Consider the following 20,246-nt stretch of genomic DNA (forward strand, 5'->3'; position numbering starts at 1 on the left):
GCCGATATTCAGCAAGTATCTTACATAACTGGTATAAATGAGGTCATGTCAGGGCCAGAATTTCTATACGCATTTATTTATATCTCCATCTATTTAATTGATGAAATGTCTGTGTTCCTTAAGTGTTCTGAGAAGAATATCTCATCATCCACCATCATCTATCAGTATGATACTGACATATGCTGTGAGAAGGTGACTTACTTTGTATGTAGCAACAAGTATACACTATAGGAAAGATATCTTTCTCATTCACAGGGAAGTCAATTTGCTTCTAAGGGTTTGAGACTATTAAATTGCAAAAGACCATCCCTGTATGTGTTCCCAATGATGGTTAACAAAGAAAAAGCAGCCAGGAGAAACCTTGCCTTTGATATTTAATATATGCTGTTTTTTTATCTATTGCTGAGAAACAAGCCACCCCCAAAATTTAGTGTCTGAAAACAATTGATTATAATCTCTTGCAATTCTCTGGGCTGATTAGGCACAGCCAGGCAGTCTTCTACAGGTCTTGCTTGGAGTCTCTCATTGACGACGTCAGATAGCACCTGGGGCTGGAGTTCACTGGGGGTTTGATTAAGTGGGCGGGAAGGTTCCAAGACGGTTTCTTCACTCACAGGTCTGGTGCTTTGGTTCACATAGCCTCCCTCTCCACCTGGGGTCTCATCCCCCAGGGTTTTCTCCGTGGCCTCTCTTCCCACGAAGATAGACTTCTCCCATGATGGCTGACTTCTAAGTATAAAATTAAAAGCTTTCAGAACTTTTTAAGGTTTGGGCAGAGACCTGGCGTAGTATCAGTTTCAGCCTCTTTCCATAAGTTAAAACAACTTAGGGCCAGCCTTGATTCAATGTTGGGAGGGGTTGCTATATAAGCACATCAATATGAAGAGGGGTGGTTCACTGGGTGCCATTTTTGGAAACTAGTTACCTAATATTCAACTGTACGCTAGACAAATTTAGAATTTCGACTATAATTTCAAAAGAGTCTAGATATTTTCTGGCTCAAAGACAGAGTACAATTAAAAAGAAAGTGACTTAAAAAAAAAAAACAACAGTGAAAAGAAGAGGGAAGGAGCCTCAAGGTGATGAAGTGTTTTGAAGCAACAGGTGCTTTAATAACCTTGCAAACTTGGCAGATTAGATCACAGAGAAGGTGAAATAAATGGGTCATTGCATCACCACTATCCAAACTTTGTGTACTCAGAAAACTTAATTGATGTTGCTTATTTTTTATAACTCTAGAACAAAATATTGTAATTCTGAAACATTTGAAGCATATATGGAGGGCTGTCCTTCCAAAGACAGCGGAGAATTCAGACATCAATGGAAATGTGAAAGAGTTAGTAGCATTTGAAACAAATTGGGGGAAAAAATTAACTAGTAGTTAGGGGAGCAGACAGTAAAGATCCCCATGGCACCAGGACAGGAGAAAACCTGCATCCTCTTTCCTATTCCTCTGGAGCTTCTCAAAATGCATAGTATCTGTGCCCGCACAGCACAACAGGGCAGGGAAGGGCCCAGGTTCTCACATGAAGACAATGTCATTTCAGTGTCTGCAAAGACTGGGAACCTCTTCGACATGGATGGTCTGAGACTAGGGTTCCCTTTTCTGGTGCGGAACTACCATTTAACACCAAGCAGCTTTTCATTAATGTTTATTTTCTTTAACATGTTTAGAATGTTATCATTCTCCTCCCTTTGAAAATATGTACTCTGGAGGTGCCTAAAATAATACTCTCCCAGCAATGGCAGTTTTGAAAAATAAAGGTTATTTCATTCATTAAACTCAATGGAAATTTGTTGCTTAACAAGGAAATACCCAACACTTTATAAACTCCTTGACGGCAGCAACAGTGTCATATATGACTTTGGTATCTCTTACCTCCTGGGTTCATTGTCTACTTTCTCCCATGTAGTAGTTTTAATAAGTAACCAGAATTGTTAAACAATATACTCCTGTGCCCTTCTTTGACGCAGAAATGTCTTTTCATTATGTCTCGGCATGTTTTATGTCAGGCTCTTTGTAAATAACTGCCCCTAAGCTTGTTTTCAGTGTGCAGATCATTTTGCAGGCTTTTCAAAGAACAGCTGAAAAGGTTTAATTCAAGTTGAAGAAGTTTGCTTCAATTACAAGCAATTAATTTAGGCTTCACTTACCTCAAGGAATATTTAAACCCATAAATTTACAGATAAATCCTGGGAGTGTCAAATTATGCAACCAAGAGCGGGTAAGGTCTGCAGTTTTTTGGGGCGTTGATCTGCAATAATCAGGCTTTTTTTTTCCCGTCAGGTTTTTGAATGAAATAGTAAAACCTCTGCCAACACTGTCTACTTCACCTGGCTTTGCATAATTCCAAGAAACTAGAAACTAAAAGCAAGGATTCTTAAAGAGTTAGATTGTTGATGCATAAGAGAAAGCAAAACAGAACAAAACCATTTATCTCTTCTCTCTTAAGAAAGATTTCACAATATTCCTGTTTTTAAGTACTTGAAGTTTTTTGTGGACAATGATTACTTTTTAAATAATCGCTTTTAAAGTAAAACATAATACATGTTCATTGTAGATTTAGGACTTACTTAAAGTAACAACGAGAAAGATAAAAATCATTCGTGATGTTACAACTACGATTTTGGGTAACAACTTTCCATTTTTTCCCCTAGACACCAGATGTTTTTACAAGACGGGTCCATACAACACAAACTATTTTATAATTTGGTCTTTTTTATTCTTATTTTTAAAATTATACGCGTGGTACGTGAAAAGAAACTTGTAAAGATTATAGCATATTATAATAGTACTGCAGTGTTAAAAGACGCCATCTGTGGTGTGGTGTGTGCGCTCTGGTGGGAAGAGAAAACTCTTGCTGGGAGATCCTGACCACTCTCCCGACGAGAAGAGACCTCCACGTTTGCCCTTGGCGATCTGGGCCTAGCGGGAACGCCAGCGCGGGGAAGTAAGCGGAGGGCGTTCAGGGTGACTGCGAGCACGAGCTCCCCGCGCGGTCCACATCTGCCCTGGGCAAGTCCCGCTGGCCCCGGCCCCGGAGGGGACGCAAGGCGAGAGGGCAGTTCGCGTTGCGCAGGGCCTGGGTCCAAACCTTTAGCCCCAGCCCCCAGGGCTGGCGCCACTCTCGAGGGGTGGAGTGAGATAAAGCCGAGCAAGGTTCTGCAACTCCAATCGGGGAGGCGCAGCTCCGATACCAGGTCTCCAGGCGTGTTTGTTCCAACTGTTTAAACTGTTTCAAAGCGCCCAAACCCGAGCGACCTTCGGCAAACAACTCTTAATCTCGCGGGCCGAGAGCGTAGGTTTTATTTGCCGGTGGGGGGGGCGCGGTGAGCGCAGCGAGAGGGAAGCTAATGCAGTCCTCCTCCGGGAACCCCGCCCGGCCGCTCGCGGCCACCCACGGCCGCCCACAGGGACCCCCCCCCCGCCCGCGGCCAGCGAGCTTCTTGCGTCAGCTGGAGCGGGGGTGGGGGATTTTCGGAAGCCCGGCCCGCGCCGGCAGCCGGGGAAGGAAGGGCCGCGGCTCTTGCCCCGCCCTCGGGGGGCGGGAGGCGGAGCGGGGCAGGAGCCCGGCTGGCCACTCGGGCCGTGTCGCGGAATAGCGAGTGCCGGGGAGTCCGGGGGAGCCGCCGCTGCCGCCGGATCCGCGCCGCGCCTCGTTAGCTGGGACAGGGCCGCCGTCGGGGAGCGCCAGAGCACGGTCCCCAGCTCATCATGATGGACTTGGAGCTGCCGCCGCCCGGACAGCCATCCCAGCAGGTGCTGCCCCCGACCTTTGGAGCCCCGCGGTGGTGCCCGGACTGGGACAGGGGCGCGAGGGAGCCGCGGACCGGGCGGGGACAGCCGCAGCCGGCCTCTCCCGTCTACGGCCGGAGTCCGGACTGCAGCGGCCGCACACTAGAGCCGCTGCGCTTGCGCCGGGCCCGGGCGGGGAGGGGGAGCGAGAACGCCGAGGGCCGCGAGGACCCAAGGGGCAGCGAGGGGAGCTGGGGGGGAGTGGGGGGTGCGGCCCCCGAGGGCGACTGGGTGGAGGTCTGGAGGCTACGTTCGCGTGCGTAGGGCGAAGGGGCCTCTCTAGCCGCGTCCCCAGTTTCCGGAGCTGGGACTCGGGAGCCCCAGCTGGCCCCCGGAGTTTGAGCGGCCCAGAGGTGGCAGGGTTGAAGGAGGGGGCGGACGTTGCTGGTCTGGGGCGGACGCTGGCGGTCTGAGCCGGCGCGGCCCGGCCCTTCCGGGGCTGCGCTGCTCCTCCGCCTCGGAGCCGGCAAAAATGTGCCTAGTCACGGGGCCGCTCTCGGGGGAGTTGAGGTCTCCCCCGGACTGGGACCCAGCGCCCCTGCTCTGCCGCCGCCCCCATCCACGGCCTCCGTGGGCGCGGACTGTGGCGCTGTGCGCCCACCCCGCTGGGCCGTCTAAGGGCGCTCCCTTGCAAGGTAATCAGTCCATCCGTCGGATCGCTGGTAGGCAGCTCGGCGAGGAAGCCCAGCCCCCAGGGTGGGGGAGGGACGAGGTCACGAAGTGCCCAGCGCGCTCCGATGCCCCGACGTGCGGCGGCCGAAGCGGGCTTGCGCGCTCGCTCGCGTAGTGGGGAAGGCTCGGAGATCCGAGGTCAGCCTTTGGCAACCCGCGGGTAAGTGCGGGCGAGCCAGCGGACTGAGGTCGGACGCCGCCGCGCCCCAGCTCGATCCCCGCGCGGTGTCTCCCAGTGGCGCACGCCGCGTGCGTGGACTCGGCCTCCATGACAGTGGCCGGTTGGCTGTCACGGCGGCCCTTGGTTGGCCCTTTCCGGCTTTATAGCGTGCAAACCTTGCCGCGCCGGGGCCAAGGGACAAGTTGGAGCTGTTGATCTGTTGCGCAATTGTTTTTTTCCCCGGGGCGGCTTTGTCTTTGGATTTAACGTTTCAGAATTGCAATTCCAAAATGTGTAAAGCAGGAAAATCCGTTCTGTGCTGTCAAGGGTAAGAGTTTCTCGAGTGTAGATTAGATTTTCTATTGATTTTAGGCTGTTACCGAATTTTCTGCTATCATACACTATTTCTTCCTTGGATGCTTTATACAGTTTTTCTCTCTTATTTAAGAATTTGCCTCGATTTCTTAGCATGTTGCTTCTTTCGCTAGGGCAGAGGGAGGGACACTTGTGTTTCATAACGTTTTGCAAACACGTTTTGTAAGTTGTTATAAGAGTGAAAACAGGTTTCTATTCATAGTTTGTAGGGACTTTTAAAGGAGTAGATACTTGTATTTCCAACTTTTTTGGTAATTGGGTTCTTAGGAAAAAACATTTGGTCCAAGGAAATGCGTAACATAATAGGTACAGTAAGAGCATACGTTTATACTCGTATATATGAAGTTTTAGACTAATCTTGAAGATTTAAAGTAAGATTTTAAGTTATTGATAATTTATTACTTGTGCTTTTTTGTTGTTTAAAGCTGTTTGTCTTAAACTTTCTCCCAGTAATGATTAGGATCGTATTCTCCCAGTTCGCACTAGTATGAAGTAAATTGTGCTGTCCAATTTAGCTGCTATTCTATTCAACAGTAACTCATATAGCCATTTATATAGTAATCTTTGTGATCAAAGGATATGAGGCTAATGGACTTTTGCTTTTCTAAATTGTAGCCTAGAGCCCTCTCACTTTTATTTTTTTAAATGTTTATTTTTTTTAAAGATTTTATTTATTTATTTGAGAGAGAGAGACAGCACGAGAGGGAAGAGGGTCAGAGGGAGAAGCAGACTCCCTGCTGAGCAGGGAGCCCGATGGAGCCCTCTCACTTTTAAATAACAACGGCAAAGAACTGTAATTTAATATTCCATACATAACAAAAGCTCATAAAGCATGTGTACTGCTTTCTCTTTTAAAAGTGAATTTTCAGTTTCACCTGATAAGGTAACTACTTTTCCACCTTTAATCAGACACAGTTTTCGTATCTGAAGACTATACAAAAAGAAAATGGAGTAAAATTTGGAGTCAGTTTCACGTCTGTAACTGGGATTCATTCTAAATAATGGTTGGTGTTCTGGAAAGATTTCAGCAGCGTCAGAAATGGATTCTGACCTCTGTCAAAGAAATTCCAGGTGTGAGGTGGTACTAGGGTACAGTTCTTCATCCTGTGTGTGGAGGGGATGTTGATAAACAGGGTAGCAAGGAGAGGCTTAGGTTCTGTGTTTCCGTTAAGTGGAAGGAACCATCCATTACCCTTTCCAAGGGTGTCTTGGAGAGAGAAAATACTTTTATGTAAGAAGGGATGAAGTTGATCTTGGACTAGACTGATAAGATGATTCTTAAAAAGAAAAATAGGACGGACCTCTCATCTGAATGAATGTTGAGCCAAGAACAACTTGACTTTTTAGATACGACTTTTTTAGACTTTTGAGAGATTCTGGAAGCCGCGTGTCGGAGAATAAATACACAATTCACAACAGTCTTCCTGCATTAAAAATAACTTGGGCCATTTTGGAATCTTTCTTTCTTATTAATTTGGGTTTTTATAAACAATGCCAAAAAAAAGAACTCCTGTCTTTCTTTAAGACTACCACAATGAGTTGAAAGCCAAATACACTATTTTTCTTAATATTTCTTTTTATTCAGGATGAAATATCCTTCACAGCTACATAGAAAAGGACCCCTCTGTGGACTGTAAGCACATTTTTCTGGGAATTGCCTACCTACTGGCTGAACATAACTTAAAGGGGGTTTTGCGTAAATAATATTTTCTCTTTAATTTTTCCTTGATCTGGGGTTAGTTTTTCAGTGCGAACTCTTCGGTGCAGGAAGAATTTGGCAGCAAAATGATAATAGATGAGTTATTGGGCACTTCTTGCGTGCCAGACACTGCAATAATTGCTTCACATGCATGATTCCACACCAACCCCGTGGGCAGTACTATTCTCTCAAGTTTCTGGGGGGTAGAAAAGAGGCCAAGAGTCCTGCTTAAACTACCCCAACTACTTTTTTAATTAATTCATCTATTTATTAAAGTAATCCCTGCACCCAATGTGGGGCTCAAACTCATGATCCCGAAATCAAGAGTTACCAGAGCCAGCCAGGCACCTGAGATGCCCCAACTGTTGAGTGGTAGAGATGGGAATCAAACCACCGTAGTCAGACTTCACTGGCTTTTACTCGCCACTTCCATACTAGCCCAGGACTACTTAAACTTCAAACCAGAAGGAAAAGCTCATACTTTATTTAAAAAGTGGATTAACTGAGAAAAACTAGGGGAAGGAGAAGCAGGAGTTTTAAAGATTGATCTCTGCACCTTTTCCATTTAACAAGAAATTCACTAACTATGTGTGTATTGGGGGAGGTGGACCTTCTTAAATACAGTGAGAGTAAATACAACCTGTCAAAGGGGCCTTTTAAGGAAGACACAGACCTAGAGGGGTTTAATTGAGAGAGGCAGGACCTTTTTTTTATATTTTATTTTTAAGTAATCACACTCACTCAACGTGGGGTCAAACTCAAAACCCTGAGATCGAGAGTCACATGCTCTACTGACTGAACCAGCCAGGCACCCCAGGACCATTTCTTAATATGATAGTACTTTAAAAAATCCCTGGGATTTCAGCAGTGTTCCAAATTAGGGTTAGAGTTAGGTTAGGGTTGGGGTTAGGGCATCACATTTTTCAGGGACCATATTCCTTTTTCTTAACTAAATCTGTTAGCTACTGGAATCTTTGTTTACCTTTATTTGCCTTGTTAGTTGGTACATTCTCCTGTTCCATTGGCTTTTTTTGTTTTGAAGTAGTAGTCAAAAATAAATCTGATTCTGAAGATACATAATATGGCAAAGAGTGGGAGAGACTGGGTTAAGCCAGGTTGAAGGTCAGTGGGTAGAATGGGGAGAATTTGAGTGGAAAATGGCTAGGAGAAACCTGTTGGCTCAGATTAAACACTCATCTCTTGTTTGGGGCATTTCTGAATTGAAGCAAGCAAAAGAGCTCAAATCAGTCTCGTTGAAGCCTACTTAGGGTTTTGAGTACAGTACATTTCGAAATTAAATATATTATTTCTTACTCTTTATTGTTAAACAAGTCACTTTCAGAATTGTCTTATTTGTCTGATTAAGGCTGTTGCCCATCCAGTGGATGATTTGCCTGAAAGTTAGGCTGGGTAAACCCAGGGCATTTAAATGCCTGGTCCAGCCACTTTGAAAGTTTGCCAAAATCTGTTGCACACCAAGGTATAGGAAGACAGGTTTATTAAATGCAGTATTTTGCCTGCCTCCTTTACCTTTGGCTGTATGTTTGTTTTAAATTTACTGTAACATGGAGAAAAGAATTTATATTTTGATAATACAATTTCTGGGAGTTACTAAAATTTCATTGCCACCTGCTTTTAAATATGCTCCAAGAAACGTTTATTTAGAAGGCTCTAAGTTGGGGCGCCTGGGTGGCTCAGTCAGTTAAGCGTCTGCTTTCGGCTCAGGTCATGATCCCAGGGTACTGGGATCGAGCCCCGCGTCGGGAATCCTTGCTCAGTGGGGAGCCTGCTTCTCCCTCTCCCACTCCCCCTGCTTGTGTTCCCTCTCTCTCTGTGTCTCTCTCTCTCTGTCAAATAAATAAATAAAATCTTTAAAAATAAAAAAATAAAAGGCTCTAAGATACAGGCCAAGGCTTTTTTAATTGCTCAGTTGATAATGTGTGTTTTCTAGAAGCAAAAGCAAAAATACGTTCAAGTTTATAATATTTACATTCCCAAACGGTATTGGGGGGGGAAATGGTGTTCTTACACTAACCTCACACACACACGGACACCCCCCTCAAAAAACCAAGACTACTGGGGCGCTTCGTGGCTCAGTCATTAAGCGTCTGCCTTCGGCTCAGGTCATGATCCCGGGGTCCTGGGATCGAGCCCCGCATCGGGCTCCCTGCTCAGCGGGAAGCCTGCCTCTCCCTCTCCCACTCCCCCTGCTTGTGTTCCCTCTCTCGCTGTGTCTCTCTCTATCAAATAAAAAAAAAAAAAGAAACCAAGACTGCTAAGCAAAATTCCGTTATGCCTAAAGTTGGGAGTTTTCTGTGTGTCAGCCCCTGCCACAAAAAACACTTTTCAACTATTAAGAATTTTAGGAACAGGGCACCCGGCTGGCTCAGTTGGTAGAGCATACAGCTCTGGAGGGTCATGAGTTTGAGCCCCACGTTGGGTTTAGAGATTACTTTAAAAAAAGATTAAGAATTTTAGGAACTCTGGCATAGGACACACTTTTAACCAATCATCTTTACTGCACATGGCCTGTAATACCAGGGTGTCATAAAGCCTCATATATGAGAGTTTCTTTGTGTGTAAGCACGTGCATTTATTTGGCTTAAACTGGTGGTAAAGACAAATCCAGGCTAGAAGAAGGATTAGAGCACCAAGTCCATCTTTCAGTGGCCCTGTTGATAACTGACTCTTGAGACTCATTATAATCCCATCAAGAGCCTGTGTTCTGGAGGATTAAAAAAAAATTCCTTGGCAATGCTAAATAGTCACTCCTTTCTCACAAGCTCAGAAATGGAGACTTTGGGGTCTGTAGTAACAGCATAGCAGCCAGATCTGAGCTCTCCGTTGCTTTTCAAATAAAAGAAGAACGATTGTTTAAGAAAAGAGAAAATCGGATCCTTGAAGCCTTCTTTTGAACTTGAGTTTTTGTTTTCCATATTTAACAAGTCTATTAAATTTGCCTTTTAAAATCTCTGATAATTTGTCCTTACTGTGTATCTTTTTTTTCCCTGTACAACTAGATTGTAAATTTGTTGAAAGCTGGACATAGAATTTATATTTCTGTCCTTTTTTTAAAAGCAGCTTTATGAGATAGAATTCACATACGGTATATTCCACCCATTTAAGACAGAAGTTCACTGACTTAGTGTATTCAGAGTTGTGCAGCCATCACCACAATCAATTTTAGAACATTTTCATTATCCCAAAAAGAAAGCCCGTACTTACTAGCAGTAACTCCCCATTTCCCTTCAACTCCCTTAGTCGCTAGTAACCACTTACCCATTCTCGGCCTCTGTGGAATTGTCTATTCTGGATATTTCATATAAATGAAATCATACCATATGCGATTTTGTGTGATTGGCTTCTCTCATTTGATGTAGTGTTTATAAGGTTTAACCTTGGGGTAGCACATTCTACCGTATGGATACACCCCGTTTAATTTATCTTCCCATCAGTTGATGGGCATTTGGGTTGTTTCTGCTTTACGTATTTCTTTTTTGTTCCCTGCAGCAAAGGTTCTTAAACTTTGTTGTCTGGTAGAATCACCATTAGTATTTTAAAATACTGATATCCAGGCCATATCCCTCATGAAATCAAAGTCTGTGGTGGTGGGACCCAGGCATCAGTATTTTTTTTTTTAAGGCAGCTGAAAAGGGACTCCAGTTTGTAGTCAGGTTTATGAACCAGTGCCCTAAAGCACCTAGCTCAGTGCTTGGTACCCATCGAAGGTATGGTATTAGGATGTCTGTCTTAAATCATGAAAAGAAGTGTTTTGTGTTTGGTCACTGACCTTCATAACCTAAGGTTGACACTAAAATCTGGGAACTGTTTTAAGGTCCTGGCAAAATGTTTGAAATTCAGTACATATAACTTGAGCTCTTTAAGTTTTTTAAGTTGATTTGGGTGATAATTTTATCAAAACATTTTCTCCAAGTGGGTCAGAATTTTTCTGTGTTTGGTCAGGAACGTGACCTGTGAGAACGTGCAGTCTGGATTATTTGAGACTAGCATAGAAAAGGCCTTGAGGACAAAGTGCTTGGGGTAGGTGTTGGAGAGCCTGGAGCCCAGGACAGACTTTGCCTTACTCTAGGAAGTGCTCTGCATTCCTCGGCCTCGTTATTCTATTTAAAAAGAGCAAAAACCTTAAATCTACAAGGCAACTTTTAGCAATTCATTTTTTGACTCCCTGTAATCTGCCTGGTGAAGTCTACTTTATATTCTGACCTCAGTGGCCACCACTTGTACTTAGCTGAGTGGCTTTCTGGTGTACATCTTTGGAAACTGAGGCTAATTTCCGAATCGTTGGTGAGTGTTGTACAGCACAGCAGTACCCTCAGGAGACCTGAAGGTGTGGTTCAGGGCCTCCTGAAGCTGGCTGAGCCCCGCCTCGCGGACAGGGTGGGAGGGGGACAGGCCCAGAGGGGAGCAGGCACCCCGCCCCTGCCTCGGCCTCTCTACAGTGTGGCCAAGCCGAACTTCTGCAGCCCATCTCCAGCCTTTCCCCACCATCTGTCATTGGAGGGGTACCGTTCGTCACCTCTTGGGAAGCTGCTGCTTTTCTCACTCTGGTCAGTAGTTCAGAATTTTTTTAACCCATTCTTCCTCTTAAGATTTAAAAAACAGTATATTATTCTTTCATTTGTTCTTAAGAGTTTTGTGCTAAGTGGTAGATGTAATATATGTTTAAAGTACCTTAAAACAGAAGGATTTCAGCGTTAATAGTGAGGGTTATATGCAACGCATACTTGAATTTCAGAGAATTACTTCTCCTGTTAAATGTCCCTTTCCTGCTTTGCCGGAATGTAGCCGTCATTCAGGGTGGGCTAGTCCCCATCTACCCGCCCTGTGTCTGTGTAAGAGGCGGGGACAGACTGTCCGTGTGGGTGGCCTCGTGAGAATGGGCATGGAATTTTGCTTTACTCCAGACTCGACAGCCTTTTGTCTGCTCTGCTTCAGCACAAAATAATAATGCACATGCATGTAGAACCCAGCCTTTTCCAGTCTGAGGGATTAGAATCCAGGGGAAAATGATTATGGTGTTCTGTTGCTGTCTGTGAACAGAATTGGAACAGAGGTGTGACACACAATGAACTACGCTATTGCTGCTTTAGGAGCTTGAGGGTTGACTAAAGAACCTGTCCTTTTTGCTGCTTTGTTTTATAGTATTGGAGCCGGGGAGTCTTACTGCTGTGTCTAGAGAGTGTTGAAGAGCCCTGAATTTTTTGATACAGCAAAAAAAAAAAATTAATAAAATTTATTAACATTAAAATCCTGGTAATGAAAACCACCAAAAATAAAACCTGTATTTTTTAATTGCAGTAGGAAAAATTGCCAATTTTTGAAGAAGTTTTTGTTCTTGGTAATTCTCAATGAAATTTAATTAAAATATACATTGAGAAAACAGCCCCAAAGGACAGGAACAGGGCTGGTTCACTTTGTGCCAGCTGTGGTCCCTGGCCCGTATGTTCTTCTGCTGGTTCCCAGGCTGAGACCAGAACCAAGAATAAGAACCATTCTGTGAATTCAGGCTCTTTTCTTCTCCAGAGAGAGAGGCTCACCCTCTGCTGGAAAATTCTTTACCAGGCTGCATGTTTGGGAGAATTCTTGGGGCAGTGGATTGAGAGTAGGATGATGAATGACTCTGTGAAGGAAAATTCCACGTTCTCTTTGACTTGGGAAAACAGTTCTATCATGAAGGGGAGAGAGATTGGGAGGAAAAAGAAAACTAGCTTAAGGGATTTTTTTTTAATGAACCTAGGAGGAATACAGACCTTTTGGACTCTCCCTGAGGGAAGCTTCAGATGGACCTGGAATTTTTACCTGAAGATCTCCTAAATATTTAATCCCTAGATTTGCTCTTCAGCGTGCAGCTTGCACCTAGATTCTCCACGTGAGGAAGGGGAGAGTGCTTTCGGGTATTTACTTGTGCTGTTTATACTCATTACCTTTAGTTCTTGTAACAACCCTGTTAATAGAGGTTTGGTGGTTCTTGAGAAAAGTCTTTGGAAAGGTTAAGAAAGAGTCCAGAGTTGAGTTTAGGAAACCAGAAACCAGAGGAGATATTTCAAGCAGGGAATTCAATATAGGAAATTAATTCTATAGGTGACGGACAGACAACCTAGAGATGAGCAGCTTCAGGAGGCCACTGCCTTCTGGAAGCTGGCAGCGCATCAGGAGCTGGCAACCCTGAAAGCAGGGCTCTCCCTCCCACCCTCCAGCTCCCCTCCTGTGCCCCTTGTAGTGCACTGAGTGCACAGGTGTGACCATTGGGCAATTCAGTCGTAATGTAATCTTAGAAACTCCCGTAGGGGACAGATGCAGTCTCCATTCGGGGAGTTCCCAGTTGGGAGTATTCCCATTGTTGGTAGGTCGTGTGCCTCCCTTCCCCTGTGCGGTGTCCCTGGGGTGCCAGGGCAGGATTGATTCCATGTAGGGATGTTTCTGGTGTTGCCGAAGGACTTGGGCCTCTGGGTCCCGAATGTGGGGAGAAGTTCAGAAAGGAGGGAAAGTATCTTAAGAGCTGGGGAACCTCACATCTTTTCTCATTGATCCTGATAAATAAAGCCTTTTCTCAAACCCCAGAGGGATGGGAGTAGAAATGACTCCCCAAGATAGCTCATCCATCCCCCTTTCTTCAGCACTCGTGTGTGTGCTGATGAAGATAGTAATGGAGACCGGGGCGGGGGTGGGGGGAGGGAATTAGTCTTTCTCTGCAGTTCACCTTTTACCAACTCATTTCCAATTTGTGAAAAGAATCAGCCTTTTGATGTTACAAGGCATCCGAATACAGACAACTAGCAATTTCAGAGGGAAGGAAAGGAAAAAAGCAAACAACACCTGCTAGTACTGTAGTAGGTCTTGGACATGTTCTCTTGCTTGATCTTGAGAATAAGTCTGTGGTGATAAGGGCCATTACCTCCATTTTACAGACAAGGAAACCTGTTCAGAGAGGTTAAGTAACTTGTCCAGGGCCGTGTCCCTCTCAAGGGCAGAACAGGGATTTAGAATGCCCATAATCCCTGTTCTCCCTTCCCTCTTTTCCTCCTTCCTTCCATTTCTTCTTTTCTTGTCTAATGAGTGACTCCTTTACAAAGAGTAATTAGGGCAGTGTCCCTACTTCATGGAGCTTGCTTCTTGTTTATCGGAAGGAGTGCTGCTGGGCTTCTCTTTGGGGTGGAGGGTGGTCCCACATTCCAGGAACCATTGTGACCACTAGAAAATCCGTCCCTCATTCCCATCCAGTATCAGTTGCTCGTCGGTGGTGGTGCCAGCCCCAGCGGAACCACTGTGATCTGCTGACTTCCAGAGATAGTTTGAAGCTAGGACATTACTGTTCCCAGGAAATCACAGTAATCCCCCATTATCTGTGGGGATCAGTTCTAAGACCCCCAGTGGAAGCCTGAAGCCAAGATAGACTAAACCCTATATATACTATGTTTTTTCCTATACCTACACACCTAGGACAAAGTTTAATTCATCACTTAGGCACAGTAAGAGATTACAACAACAGCATGATGAAATAGAGCAGTTATAACAATGTAATATAGTAAAAGTTACGAACATGGTCTCTCAAAATACTATGCTGTACTCTTCTCATGATGATGTGAGAAGATAAAATGCCTGCATGATGAGGTGACATGAGTGACGTAGGCCTTGCTGTGGCTGCTGTTGAGCCTCTGATGAATGCATCAAGAGAGGGTTGTCTGCTTCTGGACCTTGGTTGAGTGCAGGTCCCTGAAACTGGTGGAAAACAAAACTGCAGATCGGGGGCGCTCCGTGGGTACTTCCCTTATTCTTTGTAGGGAAGCCCACCATCTCCTCAGATGGCAGCCTAGTCACATCTTTTATTCTAAACTAGAAGGGAGCGGGCGCCTGGGTGGCTCAGTTGGTTAAGCAACTGCCTTCGGCTCAGGTCATGATCCTGGAGTCCCGGGATAGAGTCCCACATCGGGCTCCCTGCTCAGCAGGGAGTCTGCTTCTCCCTCTGACCCTCTTCCCTCTCGTGCTCTCTATCTCTCATTCTCTCCCTCTCAAATAAATAAATAAAATCTTTAAAAAAAATAATAAACTAGAAGGGAGCAACAGAGAAAGATGGAAGCTCCAGAAACCAGAGGGGCGCCCAGTACATTTCATTTATTCCGGTAGAGTGTCTGGTCCAGTTCACTGAACACAGAGATCAGTGTCATTTGATACGATAATACTGTCACTGCTGGTATTTACCATTTTTCAGACCTACAGCTGCAAGGAACCTGTCCTCCCAAGGTAAGCATCGTTTTACATTTTCAAGTTGAAGTTAAAAGTCATGTACCATATGTCTCTGGGTCTTTACTGCCTTTTCTACCAGGTACTTTGTGAAGTCTGAGTACTGAGTATAGAATAGTTGAAGAGGTTAAGATATTATGGTAATAGATTGATGGCTTTGAAAAAAAGTCTAGAATATGGGGGCAGAGTGAGGTTGCCATGTTTGACCATCAGTCTGAGGGACTTAAGTGTTGTCCTCTTAACATACACTTAGCATTTATGTTGACTGATTGATGTCTTACTCGGGTTCCAAGATTCTTTGATGGATATATGAAGATACTGTCATGTTGATTCCCTCAAAAATTCAATTTTATTGTTAACCTGAAAGGGTAGGTGCTTATAGTTTTTAAGGTGTAATACGTTGTTTTTAGTAAAGCACCCAAGGAATAATTTGAAATATTGGTAACTATGAAATAAGTTTAATAATTAAATAGATTCTGGGGTGCCTGGGTGGCTCAGTCATTGAGCGTATGCCTTTGGCTCAGTCGTGATCCCAGGGTGCTGGGATCGAGCCCCCCCTGCTCAGCGGGAAGCCTGCTTCTCCCTCTCCCACTCCCCCTGCTTGGGTTCCCTCTCTCGCTGTGTCTCTCTGTCAAATAAATAATAAATAAAATCTTAAAAAAATAATAAATTTTCTATGACTAGTAGGTCATAACTGATAACAAACATGGTATCTTTGTTATTTAAGTAATTAGAATTCTTTGATCCCAGATACCTTAGGTATACAATTAAAATACTGAATCCTGAGCCTAAATGTGTACTTACTCATTCCATAAATATTTATTAGGTGTTTGCACACCCTAGGAACTTTCAGGGCATGAAGTTGTTACTCTTCCAAGATAATTCAGCAAATGCGTTGTCTTCCTTGAAGGACGTTGGCTTTTCAAATGACCCCTCCTCCTAATCAATCCCTTTGTTCTTTGTACACCTGGATTATACATGTTTCATATCAGTGAGCAAAAATTACTTTACATCTCTGTCCGCTCTGCTTAAGGTATGACTTCCTCTAGGGCAGGGATTAAAATGTATTTTACTCATTTTTATAACTCTGGTGTCTGGCATCGTGCCTAGTGTTTATGTAATAGTAGTCGCTCAGTAAAGTGAGGGTGGGCCTGTTACTGCCCTCTACGAGCTTGGTACTTATACACGCTCATGGGTGATGTGTGGTGATCCAGAGGAGAAAGTGTCATTTACATCTGGGGTGCTCAGAGAGGACATCCTGGAAGAGGTAGCATTTTAACTAGATTTTTTTTTTTTTAAGTCAGTAAGATTTCTTTGGCTTAAGCTTCCATTGGAAGCCTGAGGAAGGGTACAGGCAGGAGCTGGGCTCTGGCAACAGATTGGGTCACTAGGGGTGAAAAGGTTAATTTGGGGCTGACTGTAGGGAGCCCTACAGTGCCCACGTGTGGCGTTTCAGGTTTTAGGGATGTAGCTCACCTTTTCAAAGGAGGGGAGATTTCCTCTTGCTGTTGGTCCCATCAGATAGCACTCGTGCTCAAGCTCGCGCGCCCTGCTGTTCCTGTGTGGTAAGAGAAAGCATCCGCCACTGTATTCATGCCCCTAATGGAAGGGGAGGGAAAACGAGCCAGAGATTGCACGTTGCTCGAGAGATGGATTGTTTTCTTGTCCAAGGTGGCACAGAGGGAGTTTGTCTCTTTGTGCCCTCCTCTAAGATCGATTCACTCTTACTACCTTTATTCAACTGTTAAGTCTCGTCCTTGGCTTCCAAGCCCAGTGATTAGCAGTATTCACCCCAGAGAAGAAAGCACAGACAATATTCTCTTTTTTTCTTCCCTGCGTGCTTTGCTTGTAAGCCCCCCAGGTGAGCAGAGGTGGGCATCTAACGTTATCCATGGTGGCCGCTGTGGTCTCTCGGGCTCTTCCCAGTGCTGGCCAGTATGCTCCTGCTTCAGCACACTGATCTCGTCCTGTGCGCTCCTGAGTCTGCCCGTGAGGTGGACCTGATCCCTGTTTTGTAGGCAGAGAACCGAGGCCCAGAGAGGCTAAGCTGACGGATATGCCAGTGGGATGTGCTTCAGTTTCATCATCATTAGAATGTGGAGGACCCCACCATGGCGCTCTTGCAGTTAAGCCAGAAAAGAACTGGGCCTGAGACCAAGCAGACTGTGCATATTCAACAAACGGTGGCTGTGCTTATTGTTCTCATGATTGTGTCTCTTTTCCATCAGGGATGTTTGATGTGGGGGGCTGAGATTTCTTTGGCATACCTGAAAAAAAAAACCCTCCTTGAATTCTAGCTGTGTAGTGGCATAAACATTCATGCCCTTTTTTGCTCTTTGCTGTAAACTTATTCTCCTGTGCCCTTCCTTATGCATGTCCCTCACGTTGGGCACTGAAGTTTCCAGAGACAGAAAACCAGTCTGTGGTGACCACAGAGGGCTGCCTGCTGCCCCGGGGTCTCCCCTGTGGGACCCTGCAGCCTGTCTGCTGGATTCCCTGTACTGATGCGGATTGATAAGCCATCTCATTGAACTCCTTCCCAGACAGACTCCTTCACTCGTGGCAGAGTTTCTTACTCTGGGGCTCTGGGCCTAGAAAAGGAGCAGTGCCCACAGGCACGCTGAAGGAATAGAAAGAGTCTGGGGGATAGCAGTGTGGTAGTAGAAGGCCAGATCCACACAGGGACTGAGCTGACTCCACGAGCTGCTCTGCCCAGTCCTGCCCCTTTTAGCCTTTCACGACTGAAACGTTCCCTTTGTAACAGCTACCCCCCGGTAACGCTGGCTTAAAGAAGGGGGGCGGGTAGGGTGGTGAAGGGAGAGACGACATCTAGAAAACCCTCGGAAGATGACGCAGCTGAAAGCTGAAGACTTCTTGCGTTCACTTACCCTTTGATGTTGCCATGCAGATGTCTGTATGTACATAAATCATGACCTCACCTTCTATTTTTTATATAGTAGTTAGACCCAGAAGCCTAGAAATTAGTTGCTTCTCGTGTTCATTTGACATTGCAACAGAAGTTGAATTTATTAAGTTTTAATACCTCACCCCTGATTGCCCTTTATATTTTTAAGGGGCGTTACATACTTTTTTCCCCTGTGGAAAACAACTCTGTGAGGCAGGCTTAGCGTCCTGGTTTATTCCTCACAGGAGTGGCACAGGGAGGCTAGGTGGCGAGGTCCAAGCCTCACGGCAGAGGCCTAACTGGTTGCCCACTGGGCAGTCTCCCGGAAGAGACTCTAGGTTATTCTGAAGAAAAGCCTGTGTTATTTGAGTGCTCCTGTGACATCACCCTGCGTTGGATCTCATTGTCATTTAGTAGTGGGGGTCTTCAGGCAAAAGGACTTAACCTCTTCGTGCTTTGGTTTCCTCGCTCCAGAAGGGCGATGGTTATAATACCACCTACCTTGCAGATTGGTGTGAGTGAATGAGATAATAGACACAAGAACTTGCAGAAACGTTGAGCACATAGAAAGTGCACAATAAATGGTAGCCATCATCATTAGTATTACTTAAATTGTGTCATACCTCTCCTTATCTGGATTCAGAATCCTGTGGCACTGTGATCTTTCATTCTCAAACCTTAAGGTGAAGGCTCACCAGGTAACCCTTGTCCTTACATATTCATTTAGCAAGTTAATTGAAAAGATTTGCATTGAGGAAATGAAAGATTTCTGTACTGGTCTTAAGAGCATGAAATACGATAGATACACTAATTACAGTTTTTCTGTAAGAGGTCCAGATTGCTGCCTGGCGGTTGGCAACAACAGTGGGTATTGCGTATCGTCAAACCTATGCATCTGAAAGTAGCTGAAATATAATTTACAGACTCAGCTTAATTCATATCCTTAGTTGAAACAGATAGTGCTTTCCCATCACCTAAGCCTCCTATTTCTCCCCATTCTTCAGATGACCTTTGCAATAGTCTGGTAATTGTGTGCTGTCTGGACTAGACAAGTGCTGAGGTAGGACCATCAAGGTCCCGTCAGTCATTAAGAGCCCCTTTAGGCATTCAGATTCACACTAGCACTTGCCGGGCACTGTAGTAGCTTTTTATAAATAATTGCTAGCATTGTAAATACTACCTAGTGAGGTTTGGAAGACTTAATGTTCCCAGTGTAGCCTCAGGAAGTAATTTGCAAAACGGAAGAGATTGGTGCACTAGAATTCCCCCCATAGGAGTACGGAGGGCTGACTTTGGAAGCTTCCGCAGCAAAGCTGCACTGTCATTAACCACCTTGTCACTTGTGAGCACTTGAAATGGGGCTAGTGCAGCTGAGAAACTGAATTTTTAATTTCAATGAATTTTTATTTAAATTTAAAAACAGTAAAACAAAGTTAAAAACACAGTGTTAAGATTTTTTGTTAAATATAATTTTATTCTGGGAGCAAACTACATTTCATGTGGTCATATCCATGAGATTTGTTGTAGTGTATATTAAGTGTATTCACCACTTCTGATACCTCATTGATAATTCTGAATTTTTGGTTACGTGTTAAAATAATTTTTTGATATATTGGATTAAATATATTATTAAAATTAAATTCACTTGTTTCTTTTTTGGTCTTTTTACTAAGGCTACTAAAAATTTTTAAATGATACATGTGGCTTGCATTATATTTCTCTTGGACGGTACTGCTTTGGAGCATCTATTACAGGTAGCTAAAATTAGCTTGTCTTCAAATTCAAAATTAGATTTCAGACTTACATTTTGGACATTGTAGAATCAGAGGTATTTAGAGGAAGGGATCTTAGGAGTTACCTAACCCAGCCATGTCCTTTGGCAGAGGAAGAAACCGAGGCTGAAAAATACTGTAAGATGGCAAGACTAGATGGGGACTGGAAGCTGGTGTTCTTGATAGCCTACTGCCTCAGGTCTGAGGTTTGCTTGGCCTTGGAAAGTTGGTGGGCGTCAAGGGCTGCGAGGAACTTAAACTTTGCCTGGGTCCAGACCGAAGAAAAGGCCTTTCAGAATAAATTATTTTAGTTGGTAAGGAAAAATAATTTTTTTGCTTTACCTACCAATGGACAGGGTGGTTGATTCCGTGTTTGACACATGTTTTTGTTGGGCTGTATAATGATACAGTCATGGGGCATAGTAATAAGGTAACAATAATTCCCATGCTTTGTGTGAACATTTACTTTGGGAACCTCCACACATCTGGTTTTCATACTTAAAGTCATTTTCCCAGAGCCCGAAGACTTTAAACCAGACCCACAGCTTTTGTCCTTGAGAAAATGAGAGCTTGACTTCATATGTTTATTATTTAGGTAATTTGTC

The 20,246-nt window shown here is 44.5% G+C and overlaps 1 protein-coding gene across 3 annotated transcripts in view; it reads left to right on the top strand.

The window, feature by feature from the left end:
- Nucleotides 1–3,570: 3,570 nt before the first annotated feature.
- The window catches only part of NFE2L2 (NFE2 like bZIP transcription factor 2), a 33,788-nt gene continuing 17,112 nt past the window's right edge, over nucleotides 3,571–20,246 (top strand). The window contains exon 1 of one of the 3 annotated variants that reach the window (XM_028122206.2): nucleotides 3,571–3,760. In XM_028122206.2, the coding sequence (XP_027978007.1) occupies nucleotides 3,716–3,760 (45 nt within the window). In that variant the 5' untranslated portion in view covers nucleotides 3,571–3,715. Of the gene's footprint in view, nucleotides 3,761–4,330; nucleotides 4,432–4,880; nucleotides 4,957–20,246 lie in introns of those variants that run through there. The other 2 variants (XM_088021626.1, XM_088021625.1) reach the window with 2 other exon arrangements.

This window comes from Eumetopias jubatus, unplaced genomic scaffold (assembly GCF_037043125.1).
Source record: "Eumetopias jubatus isolate StellerSeaLion01/CBP00866 unplaced genomic scaffold, mEumJub1_p1.0 scaffold_3, whole genome shotgun sequence".
In the NCBI taxonomy this organism is placed as follows: domain Eukaryota; kingdom Metazoa; phylum Chordata; class Mammalia; order Carnivora; family Otariidae; genus Eumetopias; species Eumetopias jubatus.